General features: G+C 43.7%; 1 protein-coding gene and 1 long non-coding RNA gene across 2 annotated transcripts in view; both read left to right on the top strand.

Annotated features, from left to right (window-relative positions):
- LOC145390863 (uncharacterized) overlaps nucleotides 1-7,429 on the top strand; it is a 124,377-nt gene extending 116,948 nt beyond the window's left edge. The window contains exons 3-4 of the mRNA XM_080265603.1: nucleotides 5,732-5,861; nucleotides 7,319-7,429. Coding sequence (XP_080121729.1) covers nucleotides 5,732-5,861; nucleotides 7,319-7,429 — 241 coding nt within the window. The remainder of the gene's footprint in view (nucleotides 1-5,731; nucleotides 5,862-7,318) is intronic.
- The window catches only part of LOC145390966 (uncharacterized), a 334,744-nt gene extending 311,310 nt beyond the window's left edge, over nucleotides 1-23,434 (top strand). Inside the window, exon 2 of the long non-coding RNA XR_013895758.1 lies at nucleotides 23,318-23,434. This is a non-coding gene — a long non-coding RNA (uncharacterized LOC145390966). The remainder of the gene's footprint in view (nucleotides 1-23,317) is intronic.
- Nucleotides 23,435-27,401: the final 3,967 nt, after the last annotated feature.

Genomic DNA, 27,401 nt, shown 5'->3' with positions numbered 1-27,401 from the left:
GTGTTAATCAGATAACCAAAACAGACACTTACCCTCTCCCTCATGTGGAAGATTGCATAGACAAGATCGGAAAGGCTAGGTATATAAGTAAGTTTGATTTGTTAAAGGGATACTGGCAAGTACCTATGACTGAACGTGCTAGGGAGATCTCATGTTTTGTAACACTAGGAAAGACTTTTGCATGTTCTGTGATGCCATAAACAGATTGTTTTAGAGTAATAAGAAATTTCCTTTGTAAATTTCTTTTTTCTTTGTGGGGAGGTGTTACATAGCCTATGATTTCATCATCCTTTGTGTAATTTTAACGCACAGTATGCTGCATGTTTGATCACGAGCGTGTTCTGCCTCAGTTCCCCCCTTCTACCGTTATAGTAGAGTAAGTCGTCCTTTCTGTTGTTCAAAGCGGGATTGTCAGCTCTTTGTCCCCTAGGCTTCATTTGCGCGTCCTTCATACAAGTTTTATCAAGCTCTGCTGGCCCCTATATAATGAGCTCAGTCTCTGCATCATGGCCACTTAGATCTACTCCTTATTTTGTTCACATCTCTGTCCTCCCCTGTACAGTTATTGTTGTGAGTGTTCAGGAAGTCTCCAACCATCTAGCAGCTGTGTAATTTGAGTATAACTGTTGTTGCATTTTTTCTTGTGCTGTGTAGCATAGGGTTAATTCTTAGGCCTAGTGAGGTTTTCTTATGATTTATGTAAAGGTTCTTTTTGTCAGTCATTTTTGATAATATTTTGTATCTGTAATAATTTATCTTGCATTAACTGAGCATTACCCAGTGTATTTTCATTTTATCAGGGCTGACTTAAGTAAATTTACTCTTGCTAATTTCGTGTTAATAGAGGCTATTGCAGTTAACCATATATTTAACCTGTTTTTTGCCATTACATTATCCTTATGAGTCCTGAATGTTTTGTTGTTAGTTTGAGCGTTAAACTTTAACTTGTAATTTTACATAACTCTTTGTTTTGAACCTGGAACTTTACGGGACAGTAGTGATTTTTAGTATTCTCACTTAAAGTGTACATTATCTTTCTCTGTTCCGTAACAATATATATATATATATATATATATATATATATATATATATATATATATATATATATATATATATACCGGTATATCCTAAAATATATACAGCTACCCAAGTCATAAATCTATATAGGCATACCTGCACACTTTCCAAAAATAATATCTGCATATAATGCCACTGTGGAGACAGCTTTACTTATTACTACCTTTATTTCACAGAACCAAGAAGGACCACGGTAAATTCGTAAGGCAGTTGAACAAAACTGGCGGCGGCTCCCCACCCTCCCCTCCCAAAAAGGATGAGTTAACTCTGCCGACGGAGTCTGTCATAGGTCCAGACTTACGCCCAGCAACCAATGTGCTTGACTTCGAGGACGTTGTTGCTGGACTTGACACCACTTTGAAGGATGATCCCTAGGGCATACCAGTATTACTTGTCTCGGATCAAGGTAAGGATAGATAACTGTTGTTGTTGAGTTTGGTAAGTAGTGATTGTAATGAGCAGTTAGCGTACCCAAGGTACTGACCATATTAAATAAATAGCTACCGATAGCTAACCAGTAATTATGCTTTGGTGATAAGGATGGTAGCCTGCATGTGGTGACACAGTTCTGACTGAGCAGCTTTGATCATTAAATATATCGAAGTGAGTGGTTGTTTCTTCAGGATGATAAATAAATAGAGTATTTAATTGTCGGTCTGTAGTGCGATCCTCAAATGATATACTGTTAGTTAACCGTGGCGTCAAAAAGTAATCAAAAGTTTTGCTTGAAATGATGGTTAATTTTTTCATGAAATTCATATCATAGTAGCAGGCTGCCCAAAGGCTAAGGCGGTTTCTGTGTATCGAAAACTTTTTTTTTTTTTTTGCCATGTACAATTTCTCAAACATTATAAAGCTGCGAATCAGTTTATGAGTGGAATCTTTGGTTTGATCAGTAAATATGTTCCTGATGCTATTTTCAGTCATTAACTCATGGATCATAGGTTATTTTCATATGTTTGATATACAAAAAAAAATTCTTCAAGACATGTACACATACCATACCTTTTTTTTCGAATTACTAAAAACTCGTCTTTACAAATCCCATAAACATATACCGTAAAGTAGACAATTTTTGATAGCCTTATTCTTCTCAGACTGCAACGTCAAGTCCACTGCATGAACTGGGGAAACTGATGAAAACAAAACACGTCGCCTACAACAAGTTCATAGAATTAGAAAATAGCATGGAAACCGTCGTGCGCGCTGCCACTCACGTCAGCTTTGACCTGGATCTTTACCATATCAACTTGATGCCCAAAAGCTTTTCTTTCACAGGTTGTAATATGATTGCTAAAGTTACTGAAATTATGTATGTTTAATATATTTTAAGTTATCTGTATTTTAGAATGTATCAGTGAATCATAGCAGTGCCAAGCCAACAACATTAATATTTAATTGTTTTCATTCTAAAATAACACACACACATACACACACACACAATCTGTTGTTGAACTGGTTACATCACGGTAATCATGTAATATAAACCTGACTTCTACTAAGACTTTTCTCTGCTGAGTAAAAAAGTGAGGATATTTAACCCGCGGCGTCCCGTCGACGTACTTCCACGTCCTCACGTTTTGTCACTGCCAATCCCGTTGACGTACTTCAACGTCCTGCAATTGCAAGGTTCATAATTTCCACAATTTTCAAAATTCGCGCGAGATTTTCGATTCGGTATGTCACGTATCGTAAGGCAAGGTAAGGCCAGCCTGCACCCAAAACACCTGCACAGACCTTTCTCCATCCCCTAGAGAGAGATTCTGATGAGGACGAGGATGAGGAAGATGACGATGATGGCGGCTTAGGACGTGATGTTGCCTCGTGGTTCGGGAAGGAAAAAATCTCACCCCAAGGATCAGAAGGTGGGGCGAGAAGGCAAATAAAGTATGGCCTAGTGTTTTGTCTGGGGAAGGCGAAAGTGGTGTGGTGGGAGTGCGGGGTGAAAGGGAAAGTGGTGTGGCGGGAGCGAGGGGTGAAAGGGAAAGTGGTGTGGCGGGAGTGCGGGGTGAAAGGGAAAGTGGTGTGAGGGAGGCAGCACGAGCACATGGTGCACGTAGGCCTAGGGGAGAGGAGGTGGAGCCACTCCCCAGCACGTCTTTCGCCATACAATATTCCCAATTTCCTCCACACAGCCCCAGGATGTGGGGAAAGGAAGGAAAGGGAAGGGAAAGGGTAAAGGAAAAGGGAGAGGGAAGAGAAGTGCGAGTGATGAAAGGCGCCGCTCTCCACCTCCCCCACCACCACCAATGTTGCGTTGTGCCTTCAGCCATGTTTCAGAGAGTACCATAACTTCCTACACTACTGAAACTGTGTGGGATGGCGATATGACGCTCAGTATAATGGTAAGGCCAGTCAGTATGTGCTAAGTCTTATATAAAGTTGAAACGGGTGTAATGTTTGCAGGAAAGTAATGTATAAGTTGAGAAATAGTGTAAGTTGAACGAAGTGATATCAAAACTACACCCACTGTATAAATCTGCGAAAATATGACACTCAGTATAACACTCTGGTCAGTAAATATGTGATAGCAAGAATATAAAGTGGAAACGGGTGTAATGTTAGCATGAATAAAATGTATAAGTTGAAAATAGTGTAAGTTGTAATAATTGATGTCACGAGTACACCCACTGTGTAAATCAGCGAAAATATTATGCTCAGTAGAACATTCTGGTCAGTAAGTATGTGATAGGAATTACATAAAGTGGAAAAGGTTGTAATGTTAGTAGTAAGGTAAGTTATAAGTTGAATATTAGTTTAAGATGAAACAAATGATATCGTGATAACACTCACTGTGTAAGTACGCGATAATATGACTCTCAGTAGAATCTAAGGTCTGAAATCATGTGATATCAATTATATCAAGTGTAAACATGTGCAATGTTAGTGGAGAATTATTATATAAGTACAAAAATAGGTTGTAAGTTGAAAAAGTAGTCATAGCAACTTCACCGTCTGTGTTATTATGCGCTATTATTACACTAAATATTTACGTAAGGCCTGAAACTATCTCAAAACAGTTCTCTAAAGTTGAAAAGTGTATAATGTTATTAGGAAAGTATTATGTAAGTAGAAAAAACACAATACGAGTTGAAACAACAGTCACAGCGAGTTCACTCACTACGTAAATAAGCGCTAACATTGCGCTAAATGTTATCGAAAGGTCTGTGAATACGTAAAAACAATTCAATAAAATGTAAAATGGTATAATGTTATTGTAGAAGTATTATGTAAGTAGAAAAAATGATATGTATCATGATTCTCGAATGTTTGCGATTCATCGTGACCAGTCTGCACGATTTTGCTCGTTTCGCACAATGGTACAATGCTTCTTTCAGCTCTATTTTTGTATAAAATCCAATTTACTCTTTTATCACATGTTTTTATGTTTGTAATAAATACATATTTACTAACTTTCATTGGTTTCCCAGACTTATAATACCATACAAAACGTTAGAGGCTCAGACCACCTACAGAGAACACGGTGCCAGGTGTGACCAAGGCATACCTGTTTAGGGCACTTATGGACCCCGGGGAACAATTTCTTCGTGACTGACCATTGTTTCTGACCAAAAGCGAAAGTTTTAGCAAAAAAAATTTGGGTCCAAAAATGGTCGGCATTGGGGGGTACCAGTGGTGAGAAAGTGGTCGGGACGGGGCGGGTTAAGTTGACAGATTTGTGCCTTGAATATACAAGGATCTTGAGACAAACACTTACTATGCATTGAATATTTGACAAGGTTGAGCTATGAGAATTCCCTTTCTCTTCCCAGTCGTCTGTCATCAGCTGGAATAAATTAAATGTTATCAGGAATACCACAACCTACAACCTGGTTAATTAAAGGACCTTATTGGGAGAGAAAATAAAAGCCGTTATCTCTAAATGGTGCTTTTATTAAAATATATGAGTAGTGGTGCAGCAGTCGAGATGTTACGACTCCTCTTGTTACAATTTCCACTTTTATTTAATAATGTCAGGTTACAAAGAAGGATACTGACACTGACGGATATAACAGAAATGAGGATTTCAGGGACAAACGACTGTTCACAAGAGGCAAGGTGGTAATTAATTAAAAACGACTGTTAGGCAAATGTAAAACACTTCCTGGCATTCAAAATAAGAAGTATCTTGTAAGTCCATAAAATGAACACTTCATTAGTTTCCTAATATATCTACGCTTATATATAAATAATATCTAGTAATACTTTTTGCATGTCGTTGTGAATTTTACCTTTCACGGAGCGTCTATGCAACCATCCCCCTGGCCATGGTGACTCAGAAGAACAGCCTCTTTTTACCAAGGATAAATAAGCTGCAAGTGCCCCAGTTCAGTAAAATAAACAATATTGTAGTACAGGTAAAATATTGTTGCACTATAATTCTTATTAAAAATACAAATATAAACGTAACAAATAAATATGAACTGATCCTTTTCACAGGAGGGCTTTGGGTATATATATATATATATATATATATATATATATATATATATATATATATATATATATATATATATATATGATCAGTTTACATACACACACATACCCTGGGATGTCTTGGACTAACAGACGAGAGCTGAGCATTTCATCTTTCATTTTTCTTAGCGAATTATTCCTCACATACAGACATATAAGCGTCTCTTTTTGTGGTTAGATCCAACACGTTGGTGGAATCAGGGCTGTATGATAAATGGATGAAGTACTCAGAACTGAGCTCCAGCATGTGCAAGAACCCACCCAGGATCATCACCTTCACCACTATTATCTCACTCACCAGTCTCTGGGTAAGCCATGGTAGTAACTTACTTCATTACTGAAAATAGGGTATATTTACCTCACTGAACACTGTCCCCCTCGATCTATATAGCATTTTATCATTACAGCCAGACGATTTTATTTGGTTCAAGAGAGATTGTTTTCATCTGGGAGGCAGAACATAGCCTTCATTAAGCTTTTTACTACAAGAGTAAGTATGGTTAAAAAATAAATAACAAGGTACTTCACTGGAGTAAAGTGGTGAAAAATATGGGTGTATGTAATCGAGTAATGAACATCTTTTATCTCGTAGGTAAATATGTACTGTGTCACATTTAATTATGCAGTTAAGTATTTCGGATAAAAATATAACTCCACAGTAACACCTGCCTCTCATAATTACGAATTTATCCACGTACTTCCGACACTGCCCCTCCCCCCCATCTCTCCATGGTTTATTTTTGGATAATAGTGAACTTGACTTCATATCAGGTACATTGAACTTGTCTACGCTGAAGTGTTAGGGCAGTTGTCGGTGGGTGCTGGAGAGACACACGAGTTATGGACAAAGTTTATGAATCTCAGCATCGTCCTCCGAGAACTAGTCTATACTGATATTATCTGAGTGTGAGGATAGATAAACCGTCCTCAGCTACACCTGGGTCTTACAGACCCGGGCGATTTCTTCGATGCTATAGTTCAGTAACTTATAGATGCCTGGAATCCCTGTCTTTCTCAATAGCTTCCCTAACTTTTTGTGCCCAGGCAGGGTGTAGGAGAGTTACACTCTCGTTTCCCTGTTTTTGCAATATACCACTCATAATTGCATTTCGGGTCTGTGAGACCCAGGTGTACCTGAGGAGGGGGGAGATTTTTTCACTCCGAGTTTACAGGTTGTTTTTATGCTGTGTGGGATCCACTGTGCCCATAATGTAGGACCTCCATCCCTCAAGTTGTGACACAAGTGCTGGGCTCATATAGTTCCTTGATTTCGTGTATGGCGAATGTCCCCCCCCAAAAAAAAAAAAAAAATCTTTATTGGGTTTGATCTTATTTCTTTTCTTTTCTTTTCTTTTTTCAAATATGTAGAGTTAATTAAGTGACTCAAAACTTATTTGCATAATTTTGTAACTGATAAGACCTAATACACTGTAGGAAATTCAGGAATTAATTTTTGAAACATGTGACGCTACAACATTTTTAAAAGCTGGGTCTAACGACCCAGGTGTACCTAAACTGCAAGTGAAAATGTAAGTGTACCTAAGAAGGGTTAAACGTCAAGGCTATACAAGAATATGGGATAGTAGAAAATCAATCAATCCGTACCTTGGCCTCAAGATCAGTTCCAAATAAATATTTGTTTTAATGGGACTTTTATAGACATATATGTGTGACGTTGTAAGGGCTGAGTACACATGTAAAAGGGATATTATTAGTCCATTAATGAAAACATTACTGCTCTATATCCCGCGTTATCCATTATCAGGGCATGTTCGTGGTGCTTGGGTATGGGTTCACAGTGGCTGTGGTGGTGCTGGTGATGGAGCTGGTGTGTAGTGGAGCCAGGTGGGACCAAAAGGGTCCGGTGGCCACCTAAGACACACACCACTATCACCGTCACTGATCACACACATCACAGTTGCTCACAACGCTCTTTACATGGATTACTTACTTCATTTTAAGTTTGATAAGGAAAGAAGTGCATACTAAGCAATTAAATGAGTGCATTAATAATTTAGAATTATATATAAAATTATACAAATGACTAGGTATAAGACTTTCTTCCAGTATCACTCACCGCAGTGTATTCTCATGGGTATCACTTTTACCGTTTGTGTATGAATATATACTTATAAATTTTTTATTATTATTTTTTTTCATAATCCACTGACTATGCAGTAAAGTTAGTGACCTAAGTATATACGTGCAGCAACATTATATTCTGCGTGACAGTATCTTCTACCATCGAGTGTGGGGCTATGCAGTCACACTTGTCTGTCTGTGTCTGTCTCTCCAGGGAATTATATAGCTCGAATGGGAGGACCATCATGAAAATATGTGGACATGTCCCCAGTAACCCAGTTAATCTATTTGTTTTAGTTGATCTGTCTAGTTTAGTTGACTAGTCTAGAGGGGAGGGGAAGGTACTCGCTGGCTGGTGCAGTGTGAGGGGAGGGAAAGGTGTTCACTGTTAATTTAAAGGCGTCAGGAGGCCGGTCAGCACTCAGAACTCAGCTGTTGCTCCAGGCTGTTTGAGATCACATTCCAGCCTCACCTTTCCCAACACTTTGATCGTGAGTCATGTGCTACTGTGTTGCTGTTAGTCATATGGTGCAGTGTTGTTGTTAGTGATACGGTACTGTGTTAATGATAACTGTAGTGAAATAGCAACTTCTTGCTGTCGATGATATAACACTGTACCGTGTTCCTGTAAGTGATATTGTACCGTGTTGCTATTAGTAACGTAGTACCGTGTTTGTTATTAGTCCTATAGTACCGTGTTGTTATTAGTCATTATGAACTACTCTCCTGTTAGTCTATGTTGTACCCCCACTGACCGAGCAATGTGTGTGTATCGGGGAGACGTTTATTAATCCTTTACCACCTTATAGTAACACCTATAAATCAAGATAGTTTCCACCTTTTTAATATTATCTCATGCATAAATTTTAGACACCAAACATGAAAGTACAGCGATCGTCACAACCAACCTCTCTGACCAAACGAAACATCTTTGCGCAATGGTAATTAGTATTATTGTTAACTTATGACAACTGTTATTGATTTAATAAAAAAAAAAAAAAAAAAAGCTTTCGACATTTTTGGTGTTTACAGATCACTAAATTTCAGACAGGATGAAAAAATACTAAATACCTCTCGGTCAACAGGAAATTTGCAAAAAAAAAAATTACCTGGTAGCAGCAACGGTATCTTTTGTTTTAAGACAAGTTTATGGCATTTTTATGTTGCATTCAGAATTGTTATAATTGTTGTAAAACCCATTTTTGTTTTTACACGCATCTTTTTGGGGGGATCACAATCATTTTTCCTTTAGACTTTTCTTGTGTAAAATTTGTTTGTTTTTGAATAACCTGCTTGTTTTATGAGGACTTGTTTGTTTTTTAATAGTTTTTTATTGTTCTTAGACATATTTTCCTTGCTTAGGCAGTTTGTGGGAGCAGTTCATTCCGCCAAATCGTAAGTGATATTTGTGGTACCCATGGATCATTTTTCCTTCATACCCCGTAACACAGAGCCGGAGTGTGTGTGATAAGGTAGCCTGGTCATGCCAGCTAACCTGTCGCTAAGTACCAACCTGCCTCTTGCTTAGATATTTGTTTCTGTTGCTTAGAGGTTTATTTCAGTTGCGCTGGGATTATTTCTGTTGCTTAGATTTTTGTTGTTGCTTAGAATTTGTTTCTGTAACTTAGCGATTTATTTCTGTTGTTTAGAGATTTGTTTCTGTTGCTTTGTGGTTTGTATCTGTTACCTAGAAATCAGATTATGTTACTTGTGGTTTGTTTCTGTTGCTTAGTATTTTTTGGTTACTTAGAGAATTGTTTTTATTGCTTAAAGACTTGTATAAGGACTTGTTACTGTTCTTTCTTGAACATTTTCGCTCCACTCTTGTTGTTTATAACCTATGGCTGTTTTTTGCTCATTCTTCATTAACCTGTTACAGTTTCCCACACCTTTCATGGGGTGGAGTGATTACTAGATTACTTCGTGTGTCTTTTTCGGGATATGAAGCAGAGAACAAGTGAGGTTCTAGGCACAGTCCATCCTAGGCAGGCTTCAAGTTACGATCTAAATGGCAGACTTTGTTTCCTTTTTTTTTTTTTTTTTTATGGATGGACCTCATTACAGCAATTATATTATAGATTCGAAAAACTGAGAGCAGTGTCTATTCCCAAAATTTATTGCCAGTACCCAAACTTGCCTCTCAATATCCAAAGATAGTTCAGGACTTTTATATATTTTCCCCTACATTCAGAAGGTATTTAACACAGAAGAGGTTTCTCGAACTGAATGAGTTTTATAAATAGCCTTCATCAAACGGTTTACCAATAAAATGAATAGAAATAATCCAGTAGTAACAGGAGTGCAGTGATATTAAATACCTATGGCGAAGGGCTTAAACAATAGTAATTACAAATCGTACGTACTAGGCCTACACTTGATGCAAAGCAACCAGGAGGACAAACTTCTATTTTATATTTGATTGTTAAATATCTCTCTTAGACAGAACATAGAAAAACAGCTGCCCCCACACCCAACCTCCCTAACAGAACGCAACAACTTCTTCTGGTTGTGGGTCCGGGGTCTGTCAGCTCGTGCAATAGCTTGGGTAACCGGACCCAACGTCGCCACTGTCTGCAGGTGGCTCAGGCAGTGGAAACAGGATGGGCACGTCGAGAATAGGCTTCGAAATGGCCTACCTAGTAAAGGAAAATATTGAAAAGCAATTTACAGTCGTAGTAAAGCGTTCCATCCCACTGCATTGCACCCTAAGTTCTTCTTATTAGAAGTGAATCTCAGAGCAATACAAACAGATTTCCATTATCACTATGGGTATACTAAACACCTTGATCTGTACAGGTATTATTGAGTTTCACGTAAATGTAAAGTTGAAGTACTCATAGTCTACTTCATTCAAAGTAACTTCGCAAACACCTTCAGTTTTGAAACATTCCCTGCCAAACCAAACAGATGCTACCCAGACAGGCTTTTTATATATGACAGACGAGTGAAATGGTTCTCTGTATCAAGATTATGAATTGCCAACACAGCACGTACCATAGTTTCGTTATCGATCGTAGAGAAAAACTAACAAGAGCCAAGGAAAAGATAAAGTTCCCTTTCATGTAAATTCATCTGCGTCTCCCTTATAAACGGGTAGAAGTAGAAAACTGTGATATCTGTGCTAAATATTGTTTTTGTTACCCAAAGCTGGGCAGGGCAAAAAACTGATTGAAGTGAAGTAAGAGATGTGAGATCTCATTTGTGCTCGCAGTTGTATGAGCTCTCAGTTAAGTGAGCATTTACATCCCAAAGCCACCATTACGTTGTGATTTTCAAGACACCGCGTATTTAGTACGTACATGGCATAATACTTTCAACGGACATGTAAGTCTTATTTCATACTGGAAAATTATTGTCCATCTCTTTCAGAACGATAATGTATGTTCTAGGTTAGGAAAGTTATGAACAATCTGTATTTCATGTGTCATAGCAAACGTTCTTGTATTAGGTTTTTTCCTTCTCGGAATATTGGTATCACAGGCTTCAGACTTGCTTGTACTTCTTCGAAAGGTGATAAACTATTTTTTGAACTTGGCTAGAATGTTGAACCAGGCACTGTCACCTGCTTCATATTTAAAAGGTTTCCCAGACGAAAATGATATTGATGGAAACGAAATTAACGGAATAAACACATTTTTAAACAGTAAGGTACTTTTGTTCCTAAAGGGATAGGAGTAACATGCATTGGTATATATATATATATATATATATATATATATATATATATATATATATATATATATATATATATATATATATATATATATTGCTATGTAAAAAAATAATAAAAATGCGATATTGAATATTGTCCATTTTCCTTCGAATATCATGTCATGAAGCTTATCAGACACCTTGACGTATGCATTGGTAACAGTGCTTGAAAGATGAGGGAAGTCTGAGTTTCGTATGACGGTTTTGTGGTTTTAGATACATATGTATTTTGGAAAAAAAAAATGCTAAGTAAGTTTCCTCATCCAGGAAATGTACATCAACGCGGAAAATATAAGGATGAACTTTCATAAGCCACAGATTGATTTTGCTTTTCTGGTTGTTGGTCAGGATTTGACTTCACAAACTTATGATCAACTCCCTCTCCTAACTGGGATTTACTTTTGCAGCATATAGTAAACATTTCCCCCTCTCGCTTGTTCTTTCTGAAAAACAAATTATTAAGTCATGAGAGAAAAATTATGGCCATATAATTTTTTTTTTTCAAACAACTGATAAAGAAGGAAGAGTGCTGAATTATGTCTGTCATTCCTAATGCAAAATATATACCTTGAATTACGATGAGGAGCAGATTTACAATTTCTTAATGGCCTAGGGAGTGTAATTACGTAATGGTCGTGACGTGTGGTGGTGGCGGAGGTGTGCCGTGGTGGTCGTGACGTGTGGTGGTGGCAGAGGTGTGCGGTGGTGGTCGTTAAGTCCGGTGGTGGCGATGTGCTGTGGTGGTCGTGACGTGTTTCGGTGGTGGTGGTGGTGGTGGCATGATGTCTGCTACTGCGGAGATACTATGGCTCGGCCTGGGGGTCACCTACCTCCTGGTTCATGCCCGTCTACATCACATCACAGGCAAGTGGACTGCAGTAAAGGGAGAGCGCTTAAAAAAAAAAAATTAAAAAAAAATTGTTTCTTTTTGACCGAAGCTGTTATATGTGCATCATCAAATATCATCAAATTATTTTTTTGTATTTCATTACTTCAGGTGCTTGCTGTTTACGATAACAAAAAAGAGGTACACAGAATTCCGATTAACGATGGGTTATCGGCTGTTTCAAACCATCGCAGCCCTAGGGAGCTATGATCTTTTGAAGGTATGCTTACCCATAACAACACAGCTACTCGTAGTCAGTGTTTTTGATTTATCTGAGGTATAATATACAATGAACATTAACTATGCAACCTAACCTCACCAGTTAGAAATCACTTATTAACTGAACATGGTCCTTTCCGTACTTTTCGCTGTGTTACTTATAATATTTTGTCTACTGGCAGTTTTTAGTAGCAAGAGAAGACTTTGGTACATGGAGGGTTGATTTTGGTGCATAGTGCCAAACAAATAGTATAGCACTTGTTATGCAACGTATTCTGTGTCCCGACTTCTCGGGTCCAGTCACGGTGCAACTCTGGGTCCTTAATTCCTGACCGGGTCAGCACTAGCAAGGAAGGGAAAACACAAATACCACGGGTAGACAGATGCACTAGTATATTAATAAAGAATAATTACACACACAGCGTTCTGTGATCAGAGTCGAAGTTACACAATGCTTTACACTGATATTGATCTCAAGGATTATCCATCTAGTTCAGCATCTTTGTCTCACATCGGGGCTATATCGCTCACCATATCACAAGCAATATGTCACCAATATAGGTAGTACATTAACACAGAGAGATTCACATATAACACAACTCAGTATACCCACAGGGACAGTCCTTCAGTATAGTTGCTCATGTGACATAGACGGGTCCTAGCTAATACACCATCTCAGTGTGTTATATACGGAAGTCCCTAGCTACCTTAGCTTCTATACACGTGTCACACAAGCCGAGAATATACCATGGGTCACACTGGGGGCGTGGGGAGAGAGGGGTTTAATGAGGATATGGAGGGTTACTGTCTGAGGAGCCGGGCCGGGGATAGGGAGGAGAAGAGCAGGGAGGATATGGCCCTGAGATCATACTGTGTTATGTGAATGGTGCGGACTTGTTGGTCACTGTCCGAGGGGAGGATGGTCTCGACCCAGGGTTGGGGCTATACACTCTGCGCGTGATTCACAGGGCTCGATTCATCAGCGAGGGGGAGCACTATAAGGGGGGGGAGAACGTGTCGCTTATGGGGGTAGAAACACAGGAGAATGGTTTGCTGGTAGTTCACTGAAGGGGGAGGCGTCCACGACACTGGGGAGGTATATGATCATGAGACCTGTCACTCATGGTTCTGATGGAAGGGAGGCCACGGCCCCTGGGGGAGAGGGCCTATGCAGGGAGCTCCAAGTGGCAGCTGAGTGTGGAAGGCGTGCCGTCCGGGGAGCTATGCAGGACAGTGGGGCCCGTGGAATTGCCACTAGTCCGGGAGAGATGGGGTGGTGTTTGGGGCAGCTTCCTCACTGCATTGGCCCTGCAGGAGGCAGGGCTCTCGGGACTGGGCCCGAAGAGGGCCAGAAGTCGGGCAGTGCGCCTTCAGCCCTTGGTTGCATTCAGGGTCCGAGGGAGGGCCTGGTGGAGACCCGGCCTGAGTGTTGGCCGGGAGGAGGATGCTGCTGAGGTAGGGTGGCCTGTACCCCGGTCAGGGGTGGCCATCAGGAGAGAACTGCAGCTGCCTGCGTCAGGGGAGGCCCTTTGGTCTTGGCGGGTGCCTGGGGATACCCGCTGGCCCTGGGGACTGCAGCCTCTGCTGCAGGGGGAGGCCAACAGGGGAGAGCTGCGGCCTCTGGTCCTGGCGGAGCCCGTCAGCATCTGGGGTGACCTGGGCTGCAGGGACGGGACTCCAGGCCTCGGGGGCACCTCGTCTGGTCTGGAATCAGGAGGGGAACCTGTAGGGGAAGAAGCTCAAGCCCTTCAAGGAGAAGACTGGAAAGAGTGGCACCTCGCTCCAACACCAGGGCGGTGAGGCGAGCAAGAGGTGACTTCTTCCGTCACGCAGCCCTGTCGGGCATTGCCTGTGCTCCTACGTGGATCAGGGGTATGAGGACACTCCTGTCGCTCCTGCTCTGGGGATGTCGGGAGGAGGAGGTTGGACGTACACTCTTGGCTAGTGCCGCAGCTCCGACGGAGCGTGCCCTCCCATCGTCGGGTTGGGGTTACCTGTCCCGGGGATGTGAGGAGGAAGTCGGACATACACTCTCGGCTAACGCCACAGCTCCAACGGAGCATGCCTTTCTTCCGTCTGGGAAGGTCTTGTGCCTGTAATGTTGGGAGGAAGAGGCCGGATGTGCTCTCTCGGCTTTTGCCGTAGCTCCAATGGAGCGTGCCCTCCTTCAGTTTAGGCAGGGGAACAGGAACCCTAGAGGCTCCTCCTGAGTCCTCACTTAAATATGGAGCCGATCCAGAAGACTCGACATCCGAGGGTGTGCCTGGGAACTTGCCACTGCAAGTCCCACCCCAAGTCTGGCGAACATTCCTTCTGCTGGAGAGTAGTAAACTTTCCCTGTGCACTATTGGGTGGTCTGGCTGCGCGGAAGAGGGGCGCCGGGTTGCAAGGGAGATACGCTGTTGTTGCCTGGACGTTGATGTAGGTAAATTAGCCCCTCCATTGTCCCCTTGTGGGGAGGGTGTCACCCCTCTCACTGTCTCCTCCTGGGGTGGTGGTGTCGGGTTCACCTCGCCCCACTGTTATTTCACCACCGTCATTGGCGAAAAAGTCACTTCCCCGTGACTGGAGTTGGAACGTGTCAGAGTCGGCAGTGTGGTGTGCGAGTGTGATGTGGTGGAGGAAGCTGGTCCAGTGGGTGGTTCGTTGGTTTGGCTGGAGATGGGAGTACATGACGGTGAGGGCTGAAGGCGTCGCTGTTCATCGCAGGAGGCGGAGGAGCTGGTTAGTGCCGTGAATGCGGCGCTTACGCCCTTGGGGTGGGGTCCAGCGGACAAGGGTAATCTTCACTTCGGGTTGTAGGAATGGGGCGGCCGGGAGGAAGTCTGGCTGAAGACTGGAGAGGGCGTGCGTGTTGGTGCCTCTATGAGGGCGTCTCGAGGTAATCGGATTAGTGGGGCGGACAATTGGGATATTCTCTAGGGGACGGTGGAATTTGTGGAGTAGGGGGGTGATATTATAGGCAGGGGTGGAGGGCGTGTGGGTGTAGCTGGCAGGTGGGTGGGGTAGGCAGCCGGATCAGGTGTGGGTGCTTGTTAGAACGGGTGTGGGTGGGGAGGAAGGGTTGGGAGGCTGGCGTACGGGGGGCATGACGGGCGGCAGTGGTGTCGAGGGTGATGTTGGCGATGGGGTGTGTTATGGTGAGGTAGAGGTTGGGGTGATGGTGGCGGGTGGGAGTGCGGGATTTGGGGTTGTTGGGGGGGATTAGGCGTGACAGGTGAGGGGTGCGTAGTGGGTGTGCTGACAGAGGGTGTTGTGAATCGTGGAGGCAGTGATGGGCATGAGAGGATGGGTTGGGTAGGTAGTGGGGGAACGGCGGCATTGGTTGTGGGAGGTGGCATGGCTGGGGGCTGTATGTGGGTGGAACGAGCAACTGCTGGGTGGGCTGGTGGAAGAGTGGCTGTTGGTGGTGGTGAGTGGGTGGAGGTGGGGGATGGGGAATCGGGGTGAATAATGAGAGGGTGAGGTGGGGTGAGGTGTGGGTGGCGGTGATGGGCATGAGGGCGTGCTGGTGGGGGGTGTTGTGATTCGGGGGAGTGGCGATGATGATGAGCATGAGGAGGTGGGTCGGGTTGGTTGTAGGGGAGCGACGGCATTGGTTGTGAGAGGTGGCGTGGCTGGGGGCTGCGTGTGGGTGGAATGAGCGGCTGCTGGGTGCCCTGGTGGTGAGTGGTTGTTGAGATGGAAGTGAACGAGGATGATGAGTGTTTTGGTGTGGGGTGGCAGGTGTATGGGTCAGTTGTGTGGCTGGTGGAGGTGGGTGGTGGTGCAACGTGCTTGATGGGGAGACTAATGTGGCACGGTTGAGAGGTGGCGGGTGGGGGGCAATGGTGATTGTGGAATGTGTTGGTGGTTTTGAGGTAATGAATGGAAGAGATTGTGTGATGGCGTGGGGTGGTTGTTTTTCTTCCGGCAGCTATCAGTTGCTACCGTATGTCATGAATGGGGCACCGGTGATGACACGCCGAGAATTCCTATGGGTCTATGGAGATCAGGCTTGTATTTTCCTTGAGAGAGGGGTGCCCTTTGATGGAAGACGGCCTGGGTGTACTTGGTGAGATATTACTGGTGGAGGGCATCCATGGCTTTGAGGGTTGTGCCCCATTCGGGATTGTTTTTGCTGCGCTGATGCGTTGTGGGGTGGTGTGAACGGTTAGAAGGCGCCTGACAACTTGAATATCGTTGTCGAGGTCTCCCACTGGTTCAAAGATCATGAAATGATCTTTGATGGTTATGGGGAGGATCCTGAGTAGGGTGTGGTAGTTGATTTGGTCCCAGGTATTTGGATCCACCCCCAGGTAGGCAGTGGCAACGAGACGTTGCTTATGAATGAGGGTGTCGTCTAGGTTCCCATCGTAAGTGAGTGCGTCTAGCTGGGACAAGGTGAAGACTTTCCCTAATGAGGGTGTGACAGCTTGGGTCACGATCTGCTGAAATTGGTCCCATTTCAGCTCCGGGACTATTTTAGTGGCTATGCTCGAGACAATTTTTCCAAGGTGGGGGAGTGTGACTGCTATCTTTTCGCGATCATTTTCAAAGCTTATATCTAGTGTGGCTTTGATCATAGACATATATATGTGTATATCATAGAGTTTGGAGTCGAACTTTGGGAGTTGGACACGTGGTTTCGCCGCCATGGTTGGGGAATTTCTGTTTTCTTGCCGTCTATTGCTGGGTCAAGAAGCACCGCTAGCCACCAGTGTTATGCAACGGATTCTGTGTCTCGACTTCTCGGTTCCAGTCACGGTGCAACTCTGGTTCCTTAGTTGCTGACTGGGTCAGCACGAGCAAGGAAGGGAAAACACAAACACCACGGGTAGACAAATGCACTAGTATATTAATAAAGAACAATTACACACAGCGTTCTATGATGAGAGTCAAAGTTACACAATGCTTTACACTAATTTGATCTCAGTCACTGTCCATCTAGTTCAGCGTCTTTGTCTCACATCAGGGCTATTTCCCTCACCATATCACAAGCAATATGTCACCAATATAGGTAGTACATTAACACAGAGAGATTTACATATAACACAACCCAGTATACCCACAGGGACAGTCCTTCAGTCTAGTTGCTCGCGTGACATAGATGGGTCCTAGCTAATACACAATCTCAGCGTGTTATATACGGAAGTCCCTAGCTACCTTAGCTTCTATACACGTGTCACACAAGCCGAGAATATACCATGGGTCACACTGGGGGCGTGGAGGGAGAGGGGCTTAATGAGGATACGGAGGGTTACTGTCTGAGGAGCAGGGCCAGGGGTAGGGAGGAGAAGGGGGAGGAGGATATGGCCCTAAGATCTTACTGTGTTATGTGAATGGTGTGGGATTCTCGGTCACTGTCTGAGGGTTTTTTTTTTTGACCCGGGGCTGGAGCTATACACTCTGCGCGTGATTCACAGGGCTCGATTCATCAACAGGGGGGGAACACTGTAAGGGGGGGGAGAACGTGTCGCATATGGGGGTAGGAACACACGAGAGCGGTTTGCTGGTAGTTCCCTGAAGGGGGGGCGTCCATGACACTGGGGAGGTATATGCTCACGAGACCTGTCACTCACGGTTCTGACGGAGGGGAGGCCACGGCCCCTGGGGGAGAGGGCCCATGCAGGGAGCTCCAAGTGGCTGCTGGGCATGGGAGGCGGGCCCTCCAGGGAGCTGTGCAGGACAGTGGGGCCCGTGGAATTGCCACTAGTCCGGGAGTGATGGGGCGGTGTTTGGGGCAGCTTCCTCACTGCGTCGGCCCTGCAGGAGGCAGGGCTCACGGGACTGGGCCTGAAGAGGGTCAAAAGTCGGGCAGTGCGCCGTCGGCCCTTGGTCACCTTTGGGGTCCGAGGGAGGGCCCGGTGAAGACCCGGCCAGAGTGTCGGCTGGGAGGAGGATGCTGCTGAGGTAGGGCGGCCTGTACCCTAGTCCGGGGTGGCCGTCAGGAGAGAACTGCGGCCGCCTGCGTTGGGGGAGGCCCTTCAGTCTCGGCAGGTGCCTGGGGAGGCCTGCTGGCCCTGGGAACTGCGGCCTCTGTTGCAGGGGGAAGCCAACAAGGGAGAGCTGCGGCCTCTTGTCCTGGCGGAGCCCGTCAGCATCTGGGGTGACCCGGGCTGCAGGGACTGGACTCCAGGCCTCGTGGGCACCTTGTCTGGTCTGGACTCAGGAGGGAAACCTTTACAGGAAGAAGCTCCAGCCCTCCAAGGAGAGGGCTGGAAAGAGTGGCACCTCGCTCTAATACCAGGGCAGTGAGGTGAGCCAGAGGTGACTCCTTCCATCAGGGAGCCCTGTCAGGCACTGCCTGTGCTCCTACGTGGGACAGGGGTACGAGGACACTCCTGTCGTAGGGCTAGAGCCTCCTGCCCTGTGGACATCGGGAGGAAGAGGTCGGACGTACACTCTTGGCTAGTGCCGCAGCTCCGACGGAGCATGCCTTCCCTTCGTCGGGTTGGGGTTACCTGTCCCAGGGACGTCAGGAGGAAGAGGTTGGACGTACAGTCTCGGTTAATGGCACAGCTCCGACGGAGCATGCGCTTCCTTCATCGGGTTGGGGTTACCTGTCCCGGGGATGTCAGGAGGAAGAGGTCAGACATACACTCTCGGCTAACGCCACAGCTCCGACGGAGCGTGCCATCCTTCCGTCTGGGAAGGTCTTGTGCCTGTAACGTTGGGAGGAAGAGGCCGGATGTGCTCTCCCGGCTTTTGCCGCAGCTCCGATGGAGTATGCCCTCCTTCAGTCTAGGCAGGGGAACAGCAACCCTCAAGGCTCCTCCTGAGTCCTCACTTAAATATGGAGCCAATCCAGAAGACCTGGCATCTGAGGGTGTGCCTGGGAACTTGCCATTGCAAGTCCCACCCCGATTCTGGCAAACATTCCCTCTGCTGGAGAGTAGTGTACTTTCCCTGTGCACTACTGGGTGGTCTGGCTGCGCGGAAGAGGGGTGCCGGGTTGCAATGGAGATACGCCGTTGTTGCCTGGACGTTGGCCCAAGTAAATTAGCCCCTCTGTTGTCCCCTTGTGGGATGGGTGTCACCCCCTCACTCTCTCCTCCTGAGGTGGTGGAGTCGGGTTCACCTTGCCGCGATGTTATTTCAGCACTTGTACTAAAAACAGCACTGTACAAGTGTGCTTTTATCCACCCTCGTATTTATCAGACACGACCAAAGCATCAATGGACAGCCGCATAGCACTGGATGACGTGTTGGCCACAGAGCGATATTATCACTTTTCTATCCTACTTTTGTTTTTATGTGAGAAAGAAGGAACCAAAGGCCACGAGCCCTCAATAACTGTTCCCTCCAAGGAAAAAAAAAACGAGAGAGCCAAGTTCAAGATCCGATCATTTCGAGACGCCTGGACACACTGCGTTTGAAAGACTGGAGATCATAGGAGGCAGGAAATACAGACAGAGGGAGACAGTTCCAGAGTTGACCTGTTGCATAAATGAAGGACTGGGAGTAACAGTTAACTCTTGCATTAGGGAGTTGGACAGAAAAGGGATGAGAGTTTGCTGCTAGACGGGTGCTGCGTGCCCGTCATAGAGGTGGAGGAATGGATGCAGACACTTCAGAGGAGCGGTGACCATTGAAGCAGCGATAGAAAAGAGATAAAGATGCAACAGTGTGGCGAAGAGACAGAGGTTTAAGGGAGTCAGTAAGAGGAGAGCTAATGAGACGAAAAGCCTTTGACTCCACCCTATTGAGAAGAGCTGCATGTGGGGAACCTCCCCACACATGGGAATTGTACTACACACAGGGGTGGATAAATCTCGTGTATAGGGTCAACAACTGTGCAGGGGTAAAGAAGAAACGGAGTCGGCTTAGCACACCTAATCTCTTGGAAGAAGATTTTACAAAAGATGTAATATGATATTTCCAAGACAAGCTCCGAGTAAATGAATCCCCAAGCATGTTCAAGGATGATGCAGGATTAAGCTGAATATTATTAAACATCAGAGGGTAAACCTGTGGAAGATTTTGTCAGGTTGATAGGTGTAAGAACTGAGTCTTTGATGCATTAAAAGCAACAAGATTATTTTTACCCTAGTCGGAGATACGAGCCAAGTCAGACATTAGGTGTGCCATTGCCTCATCCGTTGTTTGTTGAAGTAACTGCTGAGATGGGCGTTGTGGGAACCGAATGGAAAGGTGAAGGGTGGAGTCATCAGCATATGAGTGGATAAGGTTATATGTACAGCCTAGAAGGTCGTTGATGAATAAAAGGAAGAGAGTTGGTGATAGGACAGAGCCCTGAGGAACACCACTGTTGATAGATCTAGGAGAAGAACGATGGCCGTCCATTACAGCAGCTATAGAATGACCAGAAAGGAAGCTAGAGATGAAGGCACAGATAGAAGGATAGAAACCGTAAGAGGGCAGTTTGGAAATTAAAGATTTATGCCAGACTCGATCGAAAGCTTTTGGGATGTCAAGAGGAATGACAAAGCTTTCGCCAAAGTCCCGAAAGGAGGATGACCAGGAGTCTGAAGGGTAGGTGAGAAGATCGCCAGTGGAGCGACCCTGGCGGAACTCATACTGACGATCAGAAAGAAGGCTGTGATAGGAAAGATGCTTTAAAATGATTCTGTTAAAACTTGACTCAAAAACTTTTGAGATCCAGGATGTTAAAGCAACTGGACGATAGTTAGAGGGTTGTGTATGGTCACCCTTCTTTAGGACTGGCCGAATGAAAGCAAACTTCTAGCAAGAGGGAAAGGTACAAGATGATAGACAAAGGCGAAAGAGTTTGCCTAGGCAGTGTGTAAGCACAGAAGCACAGTTCTTGAGAACAACAGGAGGGACTCCATCAGGCCCATATGCCTTGTTAGTATTGAGGCCTGTGATGGCAGAAAATACATCAGCTGAAGAAATTTTAATGTCAGCCATGAGGAAGTCAGAGGGGGGAAGTGATAGAGGAACAACACCGGAATCGTCTAAGGTGGAATTGGAGGAGAAAGTCTGAGCGAAGAGATCTGCTTTATCAGTAGAAGAAATAGCTACAGAGCCATCAGAGTAGAAAAGAGGAAGGGAGGATGATAAGGTAAAATTGTTTGAAAGGTTTTTGGCAAGGTGCCAGAATGAGCGGGAAGAATTCGAGTTGGAAAGTGGAGAGCATTTAGTACGGATGAAATTATTTTTAGCAGTGTGAAGAACAGACTTAGCACGATTCTGGGCAGAAACGTATTAAACATGTGATTCAGGGGTGGGTTGGCTCTGGTACCCTTTATAGGCCCTCTCCTTGTTGCGGACAGCATTAGAACAAGCATGATTAAACAAAGGCTTTCTTGCATTAGTCAAAGGACATGAGAAAAGAATGTATGGTTCCATACCCGAGAGAATAACCTCCATAATGCGCAAGGCACACTCAGATGGCTCCCGGCCATGGAAGCAATAATCATTCCAGTGAAAATCAAAGAAGTACTGCTTGAGGGCCTCCCAATCCGCAGCTCCAAAGTGCCACAGACGACGTTTCTTTGGAGGGACCACAGCCCGTACTGGAGCGATAGGATAGGTTAAGGTGATAAGGTTGTGACTGGAGAAGCCCAACGGAGAGAAAAGATTAACAGTGTAAGCACAAGGATTAGTTGTAAGGAAGAGGTCAAGTGTGTTGGAGCTCTCTCCAAGGCAGTCAGGGATACGGGTAGGGTGCTGTACAAGCTGCTCTAGGTCATTAAGGATATAAAAGGTGTAGGTTTCTTCACCAGGTGGATCAGTGAAAGAAGAGGAGAGCCAAAGCTGGTGGTGAACATTGAAATCTCCTAGGATGGAGATTTCAGATAAAGGAGAAAAGGATAGGAAGTGTTCAATCATAGAAGTAAGATAGTCGAAGAATTTTTGATAGTCAGTAGAATTAGGGGATAAGTAAACATCGCAGATATATTTAATCCGAGAATGACAGGAAAGCCGAAGCCAGAGTGTACAGAATTCAGAAGAGTCGAATTCATAAACACGAGAGGAAGATAAGTCGTTGCATATATATACATAACAGCCACCTTTGGCTTTGAAATGAGAATAGAGAAACTAGGAGGATACAGAAAAGGGTTTGCTGTCAGTTGCCTCAGACAGCTGAGTCTCATTTAGGAAAAGAAGGTGAGGTTTAGAGGAGGAGAAGTGGTGCTCAACAGAGGGAAAGTTAGAGGAAAGGCCGCGAATGTTGCAGAAATGAAGAAGAAGTGAGTCAGACAGTGGTTGCAAGCAGCTCGAGTCGTCACCGGGAGAGGGGCGGAAGGTGGGGGCATTTATGGTCCCCCCCCCTGGCAATTCCGAGGCTGTGTGATTTCAAGCCATGATCATTTATTTTTAAATTTTGGAAAAGGAAGTGTAGTGTGTACTGTGTATGTAGTTTGGTGTTGATACTTAGAGAAACTTGTATTGGAGAGCATGCTGGCCTACTCTCTGTGTTACTTAGACACTGAAAAAGTTCAGCAAAGAGGGATGGTCGGGAACTAGTCTCGAGGGCTGATGAAACGGGAGCTCCAGCTCTCCCTGTCATCAGCTTTCCATCCACCTCGGGAGTACTGCCCTGCTCGACTGGTGCTACAGTCTACTTATCTGCTGACAGATGGTTCCTCATGGGCGATCTCCATGAAACAAGTATGTACAACAATAATGCAAAAACTGCTTAGAGCTGCAACAGAAGAGCCTGATAGGGTCATGCTAAACATTAGGTCAGTTCTTCCTTTATTGTACTATACAAGTATTCACATTTTCGGCTTCAAGCCTCTGTGCTACTGAATGAACTAGATAACCCAAAGTCAGCCTAAAGTCAATAAATATTGTGATACTTGCAGCTAATATGTTTAATTTATTGTTCTAGTTATCCTTATTGTTGCTTCAGTTGTGAAGAATAGGAAAGATTTATCATTATGTGTTCTCTTTCAGGACTTAGCACACTTACATGCTCCTTGGGGAGTCGGAGTGTTTGAAGTGAAGACTAATGAAGAAAACACCAGCATGATATACGAACAGCTCTCACAGACTATAGCCACAGCTCGATAGGTATGTGGCCACGGCATGTAAATGAATTAAGGTGAAGAAAGTGGTCTGTGGAGGCAGTAATTCAGAGTTCTTTGAAAATATTCACGCATAAAAACACGCGGCTAATTATTATTATTCCTGTAGACGTCTTTCTGATCCCTTTTTCCTGCTGTAGCCGGCATGAAAGAAAGATGTCCTCAATCTGAAGGAACCAGACATACAACAGTTTACTTCATTAGTATTCCTATGAGTTTCCATTGTGTAATCGGAAGTATACTTGGCCCACTACCGAGAGATCCATGTTACAGTTCCTGGACCACCGACGAGAACTTAGGGCGAGGACACACCAGTGACTTAAGCAAAAGCCAGAATTGTACAGAATATTCGATTGGTGTAAATCGTGGTCAGAGGGAGTATTAGGGTCTTTTCGTTGTCAGACTATTGTTCATGTTGGCACCATTAGTTTCGTGATAATATTCATAATTGCATTAGTTTCCTGATATTTGTGTGTTCACGATGAGTTTTGTGATATTATTCGTGTTGGTACCGTTAGGTTTGTCACATTTTTTATGTCGGCACCATTAGCTTTGTGATACAATTTATGTTAGCACTATTAGTTTCGTGATATTATTCATGTTGGCACCATTAGCTTGGTGATGCGTTGTGGTGCGTGACGATGGTGGTGGTGAGCGATCACCCAGCCTTCCTCGCCGACTTCGCTGAGTCCTCCTTCAAGAGCCACCTCCTGCTGGTCCAGAAAACAAAGCTGCTCGTATTTTATCGCATCCCTCTCCTCGAACTCCAGAACCTTCCTCACCTTCACAGGACTCTCTCACGAACCACTTCTCTCGTAGCCGTTGTAGATGATACCTTGCCAGTCTTCAGGTAAAGAATGTTATCCGTATACATTTCCGAACATAAATTCTTCTCGATTTTACGTATCGATACTATAAACAAGGAATTATTAAACTAGTGAAATGGTCAGATTCGTTCAAGTTTTCCACATTATTATTTAACATCTTCATAAATAACTGACCTTGTGATCCTTTTGGTTCTAACCGTACAAGAGTACAAAGTAAATAGTCGATAATTCTGAGTTTTAATTAATTGACGGATTGCTTTTTCATCGACAGAACCAAAGTGTTCTCATGGTTGTCGTTCACCGACCCAGAATCCCTACCATTACAAGTGGCATCATGGACTATCGATCAACGTCTAACTTTCACTCATCCACCAGATCTTTTTTCCTGAAAGTTCTTCCGGTAAACCTTGAGTGTCGACAGCGCTTCTGTAAAATACTGCTGTAACACAGAGACACTGTGCTGCATACGTGAGAGATCTTGCATGGTAACTTGTATCATTATTACTGAATTTCGTAAATTACCGACTCGCACGTTACATAAGATATGGTGCAAGATCTCATGATTCCTAAAGGTGAAGAGACGAGAAATTTATAAAGGAATATTCTGACTGGATGAAATTACCAGAATGGGACTAATTTAACCTGAATTCGTGTATTTGGACCTAAACGACATTGACAGATATTGCCAGATTCGTACATTACCTACAGTGCTGCTAATATTCCCATCTCCAAAAGTATTGAAATTCTTGGTTTCTCAGCAGTGCCCCCAGCTGGACCTCTCATGTCAGATCACTTGCTAAAACCACCTCAAAGAAACTTGGATTATTGTACAGAGTCCGTAACTTCTTGGCCGATGAGCAGTTAGCTATAATTTATAAGAGTCATGTGCGCTCTCAGCTTGAATATTGCTCACCCTTGTGGAATGGTTGTTGAGAGGTTGCATTAAGACAACTAGACAAAATTCAGAATAAAGCTGTTAGAATTATTAACAACCCTGCCATTACATATAAACTGCCTCCCTTGCAAGTAAGAAGGAATGTTTCCTCCCTTGCATTATTTTACAGATATTTTTTTGGCAAATGCTCAGAAGAAGTTGCATCTATGGTGCCACCTCTCCATGCCTTCCCTCGTGCTACACGGGCATCTGGTAGCGCTCATGACTGGAATGTCACTCAGCCATATTGCAGAACTTCTGCCTATCAGAATTCTTTCATTCCCCGAACTGCATCTCTCTTGAACTCGCTTCCCCAGAGTTGTTTCCCTCCAAATTTCAACCCACAACTGTTCAGGTCTAACTGTTACAGATATTTTATGAACAGAGGACACCAGTAATCTGGTGTATGGATTATTTTTTTTTTTACTCATTTGTTTTTCCTTCCTCCGTTCCGTTATTTATATAAAAAAAAAAATGAAAAAAGTGAGCGACCGAAATGGTCTGGATGGACTGAAGTGTACCTGAATATACAGTAACTACTTTTTATTTACCGGAACTCTGATCAGTTTTTCATCATTTTGCAGCTTCTCTCACATAGGTCAATGCCAGAGAAAGTACTACAGCTCTACATCCTTCCCATAACACGTTTCATGACTAGCATCATATTCGAGTGTTGATCTATTGTTATCAACCAGGGTTCAAGATGGGCAGATAAGAGTTTTAGGACAAGTGAGAGTAAAAAAAAAAAATAAGTATAGATAGTAGCTTACTTAATTTTATCTAAACAGCTTTCTCTAATCTAAACAGACTTAACTGAGCCTGAATCTTAATCATTCTGAAAGATCTGAATGGCCTTAGGTTATGCCAACAATACGCAACAACATGGTCGATCACCGTGGTTGTTTTATTTAACCGAATGTAAGTTACCACAACTGATACTGGAAAACAAAAGCTTATAATATCTAGGTTCTGTTTTTTGTGTAATACATAAACATATAATCATGCAGTCAGAATGAAAAATGCATTGCCTGACAGTATATATTATTCAAAGTGACATTATTAGTCAACACTATACCGTACATCATCTTGCCGCAGGTTACCGCACCGGCCACACTTGCTAGTGACAGCGGAGGAGTTAGTGGCACAGGTGGCATTTACAGTCTATAACCCCACGGCACCAGAGGACAAACGACCCAACTTCGAGGGGCCAACAGGGAACATTACCGAGATGCTGTCCACGATCATGAACTTCACTTGAACTCTTAATGCACATTTGCTTTAATACACTCTATGTTTGACTGGAAATATTTGGGTTTGATAAATAAGGGCTGGTTGATTGCACAAGTTGCCCTAAGTTAGCAAAAATAAAATATGATTGTGAGCGTAACCTCTCGACTTATTTTTTTGCTATGGAAAATGTTATATTATCATCAAAGGTGCTTAAATGACGTCCCTCTGACAGATACACGTACTTGATATCCTCTGACAGGACTTGGGGCTTACTGCAAAGCGATGGGACTTGGACAGGTATGATGGGACTCATTACACGTGAGGTCAGTTCTATAGTTCGTTTACCTCAACTTGACTCATATTTTCGTCCTTTTGCAGATTATACTACGAAGCTCGATGGCATAAAAAGACAATGTTACTCCTTCCCTCCTTTTCATATGACTGCTCTATCACTAGCGTCCTATTCTAGTGCTAATCTCTTATTACAGCAGACATCTTATTATGGAATGGTAATTTTGGACCAAGTTAAAACTAGAGTATATATAGCATCTGTTAAACGAATATGTACTGGCTTTAGGCATGTAGTTTCGTCTATCTCACCTATAGATTTTGAACATTTCTTTTTAACATTTTTCACTACGTTCTTTTTCTACTTGTCATTAAAATTACTTTTTGTTGACCTGCAGTTTATGTTATTTCATTATTTTCTTTTAACACGCAGCCATATCTTAGGTAGATTCCAAAGTTAAATTATCCTCCTACTGCTTTCATCATTGTACAGTACTCGTATTTTCCTGTACATAAATTTCGATCCTCATGTTTCGCATATACGGCATCTGGGCAAACATTTATTATTTTCTTTTTGTCAGTTTCCCTTTCAGATATTTAGCTCGCTGACAGTTGCTCCTGAAATAACAAGTCGTGATCAGTACAGTAAATATACTGAGTCAACAAAATGACTT

This window comes from Coenobita brevimanus, chromosome 16 (assembly GCF_032717465.1).
Source record: "Coenobita brevimanus isolate Jiangsu-jjx chromosome 16, ASM3271746v2, whole genome shotgun sequence".
Taxonomy (NCBI): Eukaryota; Metazoa; Arthropoda; class Malacostraca; order Decapoda; family Coenobitidae; genus Coenobita; species Coenobita brevimanus.
This window is presented reverse-complemented; position numbering and strand designations above follow the sequence as displayed.